Below are 7,410 nucleotides of genomic sequence, written 5' to 3'. Positions count from 1 at the left end.
TATATATATATGTATTTCCATATGCATTCTTCAGATTTGAATATTTTTATTTATTTAATAAATTTTTGTCTGTGACACGTGCACATATAACACATTTGAATAAAAATAAACATTGAATAAAGCCTAAATGTAGGCTAACGTTGCCCCTGGAATACATTTTTAAATGATGTTTTATTAATAAAGTTCGGGAGGAGCATGTTCAGATAATCAGCTAATTCAGCACAGGTGGACCACATTCAGATAATTAACTTAAATAGCGTAATAGTAAATATATATACAGCCAACTTACCTCTGTCCCTTGAGTTTTTCTGGCATCCCTCCTCCACCCCAGCTCCTCACTCACTCCTATCTATTCGTATCCCAGCTTGGGGATATGAGGGAGTTCTCTGGGTTAGGGCTATATTCAGAGCTCGGAGCCCTCGCCTCGGACAGCACGCCAAATATACAGACTGTTTGCTCAATCTGATTAAGTGCGAACTCGTGAAATATATTTTGTTATATGAGGGTAAATGTGAAATATAAAACTAAATATATTATTAATTTCAAAAATATATTTCATTGAGCTTCACTGTTTACAACATATATTTAGCATAAATGTAAAATATGGAAAAAAAAAAAAAAACTGTGGCTGATGTTTAGGTTAGAGGTTATTTATTTCAGACTTGTGAAAGCAATCATCATTACCCTTCAAATTGTGCGAATGGAAAATACGCCCAATAGAAACATGTCAATTTTGCAAAAAAAACCTCCAATATATTGCAAAAAAGTTTTTACGTTCACATGAGGTGGTTTTCAGGTTATTTGAAAAAGGAACAATTTGCAAAACTACAATGGAAACCGTTTTTTCGCATTTACAGGTCACACAGCATACATAAAAGTCACATGATCACTATTTAATGTACTATAACCTCCAAGAAACACCTCATACATGATCACTCTTAAGTTTAAGGGGCTTTCCTTGCCATTAATGCTTAGATAACCCCTTATTTACACTGCACACGTCTGTGGCGCATTATGGATCCACAATAGTTTTTTAATCAACATTTATAAAATATCGCAAAGGTTTTGTGCAAATCTGTAATGGAAACGCAGCTACTGTGACTGAAATGAGCCGTGAAGAATTTGAATTGAATGGGTCGGCGGTTCGCTTAACTGGTCTAGGGAAAGAAAAAAATGTCACTGCATTACATAACAAAATATCAAAGCAAGTATCATTCATTTTAAAGGAAGTAGCACAACACACTTCACAACAAGTGAATAATTGAAATGATATGAAATTAAATGATAAAAACAATGGGTATAATATTATAATTAAGACAACGACTCTAATTTGTGTTCATCGTTAATGTGATGAATGACACCTGAGGAGAACTGACTTCAAACATCCACTAAGACTCACCAAAACACCAGCTGATTAGAAGTCATTGCAAAAATGGTTCAGAAAAGTGATGTTAGTTCTGAGAAAAGCACAGATGACATTTGCTTTGATATTTTGTATCTAATACAATAACATTTCTGAGAGTGACTTTAGTGTCCAAATCCATTTTCAAAGCAAAGACAATGCTTTGAAAATGCAAACAGAAAAAGGGATGTAATTGGATATTCTGTGTGAAGTGCCTGTGGCCTCCACAGGAGGAGTTCAGAAGCAGATGGACCTCTGTGAGGATTACCTGAGCAGTGTTTACCCTGTCCATAACACCAGCCAGAATTTATGTATTGGTTTGATGTGCTAAAGTGAATATGTCAGGGAATGATTTGAGTAAAGTTCGCTTTAAGTCTGTGGTGTGTTCGCTTTTTGGTAACACTTTACTTTGATAGTCCACTTTAGACATTGTACTAACTATAAGTAACTTTGCAATTACATCTCAACTTCACTAACACTAACACTAACCCCAGTTCTAACTCAAAAGCACCATGTGGTCAAAAATGGTTGTGTTTACAGTTAGATGCAGGTATGGCTGTCTAATCGGGGTGTAACCGTACACAGAAAACACGGTTTGGTACGTACCTCTGTTTTGTGGTCACGGTTCGAGTTTGGTACAACAGGAAATGTATTTTTTTAATTTATTTTGAACAGACAGTAGTGCTACATGTAGCGTGAGCAGTTGTTTTTTTATTTGAATTAGGTTGTATAGTTTCAAGATTTAAAGCAAAAACAGAACTTTGAAATTGATTTGTGAAAAGACACCTGCACAAAACAAAAACAGCGGTCGTACTGAATGAAAATGACAGCAGGTGGCGCTTATGGAACAGCAGCGATACAGCATTTCCTTGGGCATTATATGGAGGTAAGAGGAAAAGAAAATGCCATCGAAACAGTTCTGGAAACGGTCAGTTCCTCTCAGAGATACTTTCATATAAACCCCACATATTTGTCTTCCTATATTTCGAGCATCGCGAACAGTGAGCTTGATCTGCCTGGTACAGTACTTTCTCCTATTTAAAGACTTCATAAAAATTACACAGAAATTACATTTTGGCAAATGATGGCAATGCAGTTTGTGTGCAATTCTGGAATAGAGATTGACCAAAATAAAACTAAAAACCGGTTCCGGATTTACTGCCGGTCGACCAGTGCATCTCTAGAACCCCAAACTTTCCCACACTGCTGATTAAAACAAGCAGGCGGCTCTTCGAGCTCTTGCATGCCATCTGAACTCGCCATTCTTGTTTTGGGTTGGTGCGTAGATCGTCTTTTCTTTTGCTCTTTCCTGTGGTGAGGGTTAGCGTTGCATTAGTGCGCGCCCCCTTCTGGATCGATCGCCTATGACTGACTGTATTCATCATCTGTGTGCATGAACCGAACCATGACATCCGTACTGTGATGGTTCAGGATGAATACATGTGTCGTTACACCTCGACTGTCTAATCCTAACAAAACTCAAGAACAACCACCCAAACTCTAAACCTAATGCTCACTAACCAAATGGTGCCACTGTAGAACCAAAAACCAAGCAAATCCAAACCAAAACCCAGCAAAAACCACACAAAACCACCTAAAAAAAATCACCACACAGTGGGGCAACTGTGGCAGAACCCAGATGGATTAAAGGAACATCTCACAAATATAATACACACCAAGTTTCATTCCAATCAGACCTTCCTAAAGCAAGATATACCACATAATTGAGGATCACTCCGGAGTGATTGGTACTTTCTAGCCCATAAACCTAGCCTAACCCAAACCAGGGGGTTTTGGGAAAAAATCACCAAGAGGTGGTGCCATTGAGTCCAAACTGAAATCAGACGACGGGGGTTGTGCACTCCTAGGGAGTGCACCTTTGTTTTTATCCCTATAGCCCTAACTCCTAACCCTAACCCCAGCCTTAACCTTAACCCAACGGTCTACTAATACTCTAATGAGAGTTAGTTGGCATATAGTTGCAAAGTTACTTGTCAAAGTTACAGTCAACAGAATATCTAAAGTGAACTATCAAAATAAATTGTAACCTGCTTTCTGTACACTAAATGCTCTAGATTTGCATTATTTTCCTATTGCATGATTCCAAAAATTCCAAATATTTTAATATATTTTAAAGCTAATGATACACAATCATGTTGGGATGATGAAAATGTTTAAGTATTTATTATTATTTTTTAAACTTCTTTTAATTGGTTGAATTCTGTTTAATATAATTATGAACGAAAATAATAAACTCAACTGTTGTGCAATAGAATATTTTGCAGCACACACTGGGGTGTCGCTAATATATTTTGTTTTGTTTTTTTCTAATGACAGGAGGTAAAGCATCCATGTCACCCTGCTTCAGTGATCCAGATATCGACAGAGCAGCAGAAGAGACCATATATAACCCACATATGTCTAGCGTCTGTAGCCAGGATGACACAAACACTGCCCTTGACCTGGACAACGAATCTCTTTCAGACCCCCTTCCGCCTCTCCCTCCACCCCTGGACAGCCCTGAACTGCCACTGCCCCGGGAACCAAGCCCCCCTCCACTGCCCGCTGACAGTCCAGCACGACCCACCACTTTGCCTCTGAAAACACTGCCCCGACCCATGATCAGCAACACCATGGCTTCCACCACCACCTCCATCACCAGGGAGAATGGTGGACCGCTGAGCAAAGACCCAGAAGAAGAGGAGAGGACGCTGATGGAGGAGGAGCTAAAGAAATGCATCGATGATTTCAGGAAAATACGCATCCCAAAACTTTTCCCAGACCGCAAGAGACACTGGCAGAGTGATCTGCTAAAAAAATATAATGCATAATATGGATAAACCACGCTGCTGAAAACACCAGCACTGTTTATAAGTGACTTCTTAGATGCTCTTCAACACAAACCCGATCTACACAGTGTAACTGTGTGTTTCACTCTGTTATGCATGCCATCTAAATACTTCTTTGTGTTAGTATTTATTTGATTGCTCCTTAATAAGTTTGAAAACAGTTTTTGAATGTTATGTTATTTCATGATTAAGTGTAATTTTTCAGTAGAAACATAATTTTTACCATTAGTTATGTGAGGTTAAAAAAAAAGTTACGAAGAAACTATTTTAGAGCTTGCAACCTACTTGCCATGATCCAGCTTTTTGGAATGACGTGAGAGCGAGTAAATAATTTTCATTAAATCAAGTGAAAACTCATGAATGGCTGCTTCATTAGCTTCACTAAAAAGTCAACTAGCTGCAGTGGAAAGACAATGTTAGTCAAACCAGCTTTGTTTTGCTGGTCAGCATCACAAACAGAAATTACAGTAATATGGTGAAAATGATTTTTGACAACAACACAATGCCAAAGCATTTGTTTGTCTTTTTGAGTCCAGACCAGTTTAGTAACGTGTAGACTATATCAACAAATCTTCCTTAAAACCAGTTTGTTCAAAAAGTAAGTTCAAGCTGGGTTTGTTTTTAAATGCACTGGTTTATTTTTCAAGCATTTGATGGTTCGAGATTTTTTAAACAATTGTTTACAACATAAACTGAGTATGATATTTTGTGTAAGCAGAAAACATTATTGTATTATGAATGAATTATTGGTAAAAGTAATTTATTGTTTAATTTAATAGTATGGGCTACAAATATATGAAACCAAATAGTTCCTGCAAATTTCTGTAATAGCAAATAAAGCAATAATACCTTAAAGCCTAAGGTGTAATTTCACAAAAAAAGGTTTGTTGGAGTAACAGTGTTTACACATTTAAAAGGAATCAAATAGGCATGTCTGCTTTTTAACACATTTCCATGACTTTCATGTAAGGTCATCAGAGAGCAACACAAGCAATGTATTACATGGACCATCCTCCCTCTACTAATCCTCCTATCTAAGTTACCCCAAGTAACTTGGGCTTGAGTGTCTTGAAAGTGTCTTGTGTCTCTATCTTTACCTGTATCTAGATCTAGCAACCTTACCAGCCCTGAGCCTTAATCACTACACCACACCACCCACATAGTCTGTGGTAATGCATTGAAGTAAGCTCCTGAATCACCTGAAACTTAAAGAAATATAATATTAATATTAATAATCTGGTTGCACCGGGTTGGTCATCAGTGACAGCAAACTGCATTGATTCTCATGTATGCAGCTCTTATATGCTGTGCTTAGCCAAGGTCACTCAGCCTGCACAGCAATACTGGACTGATACCAGACAAGAACTATTATTTCAACCATTAAAGACACAAGATTCTTCCAGATCTTTCGCAAGTGGTCTGTGTGTCCAAAAGTTCTAATGAACTTTGTATTAGGATAGAAACTATGAATACAGTCTTCTCCAGCACTCTAGATAGTGTTGCATGTGTCAGGACCTTACTCATTATCATAATCATACTTTAGATTTAATACTATCACATGGAATTGATGTTAATGGCATTGAAATTCTGCAGCTGAGTGATGATATCTCGGATCATAATCTATTCTTGTGTATACTCCATATAGCTAAGGCTGCAAATTCAACTCCTTGTTACAAATATTGTTATAAAAAAGACTGCTTTGTAAATAATCATTCTGACTTGTCTCAATTTCTCAGCATATCCAGTAGCTCAGAAAACTTGGTGAAACAGAAAACTAAAGTGCTTTTTTTAGCACTTTAGATACGGTTGCTCCTTTACACTTAAAGAAGATTAAGGAAAACAGTCCGACACCGTGATATAACAAGTACACTCGCGCCCTAAAGAGAGCAGCCCGGAGAATGGATCACAGCTGGAAGAAAACAAAACTAGAGTTATTTTGTATTGCATGGAGGGAAAGTACTTCTACATACAGAAAAGCCTTAAAAAAAATGCTAGATCTGCTTAGTTTTCGTTTCTCTTAGAAGAAAACAAACAACCCCAAGTATTTTTTCAATACAGTGGCTAAATTAACCAAAAATAAAGCATCAGCAGGCACAGACATTTCCCAACAGCACAGCAGTAATTACTTTATGAACTTCTTTTCTTCCAAGATCGATACTATTAAAATTGTAACCATGCAGCCGTCAGCTACAGTATTGCATTAGATAGTGCACTATAGATCCCCTGAGGAACAATTCCACTCATTCTCTGCTATAGGACAGGAAGAATTGTATAAACTTGTCAAATCATCAAAACCTAAAACATCTATGTTAGACCCTATACCATCTAAGCTACTAAAAGAGATGCTTCCAGAAGTCATAGATCCTCTTCTGAATATCATTAATTCATCATTGTCATTAGGATATGTCCCTAAAACCTTCAAACTGGCTGTTATTAAGCCTCTCATTTAAAAAAAAAAACACTACTTAATCCTGGAGAATTAGTTAATTACAGACCGATCTCAAATTTCCCTTTTCTGTCAAAGATACTAGAAAAGGTAGTCTCCTCACAACTATGTTCTTTCTTGGAGAAAAATGGTATCTGTGAGGATTTCCAATTAGGTTTTAAACTGTTTCATAGTACTGAGACTGATCTCATCAGAGTTACAAATGACCTGCTCTTAACATCCGATCATGGTAGTATCTCTCTATTAGTGCTACTGGATCTTAGCACTGTTTTCGACACTATCAACCACAACATTCTTTTAAATAGACTAGAAAATTATGTTGGCATTAGTGAAATTGCATTGGCATGGTTCAAATCATACTTATCTGACCGCCATCAATTTATAGCACTGAATGAAGAAGTATCATAACGTTCACAAGTCCAGTATGGAGTACCACAAAGCTCAGTTCTAGGACTGTTGCTTTTCATGTTTTACATGTTACCTTTGGGAGATATCATCAGGAAACACGGTGTTAGCTTTCACTGTTATGCTGATGATACTCAGCTCTATATTTCTTTGCGGCCCGACGAAACATACCAATTCGCAAAACTAACGGAATGCATAGCTGATATAAAAAACTGGATGACTAGTAATTTCCTACTGCTACATTCTGAAAAAAACAGAGGTGTTATTATTGGACCAAAATCCTCTGCATGCGATAATCTAGAACACTG

General features: G+C 37.3%; 1 protein-coding gene across 1 annotated transcript in view; it reads left to right on the top strand.

Annotated features, from left to right (window-relative positions):
- kctd12b (potassium channel tetramerisation domain containing 12b) overlaps positions 1 to 4,810 on the top strand; it is a 21,657-nt gene extending 16,847 nt beyond the window's left edge. Inside the window, exon 2 of the mRNA XM_016481300.1 lies at positions 3,740 to 4,810. Coding sequence (XP_016336786.1) covers positions 3,740 to 4,233 — 494 coding nt within the window. The 3' untranslated portion in view covers positions 4,234 to 4,810. The remainder of the gene's footprint in view (positions 1 to 3,739) is intronic.
- Positions 4,811 to 7,410: the final 2,600 nt, after the last annotated feature.

This window comes from Sinocyclocheilus anshuiensis, unplaced genomic scaffold (assembly GCF_001515605.1).
Source record: "Sinocyclocheilus anshuiensis isolate Anshui unplaced genomic scaffold, SAMN03320099.WGS_v1.1 scaffold585, whole genome shotgun sequence".
In the NCBI taxonomy this organism is placed as follows: domain Eukaryota; kingdom Metazoa; phylum Chordata; class Actinopteri; order Cypriniformes; family Cyprinidae; genus Sinocyclocheilus; species Sinocyclocheilus anshuiensis.
This window is presented reverse-complemented; position numbering and strand designations above follow the sequence as displayed.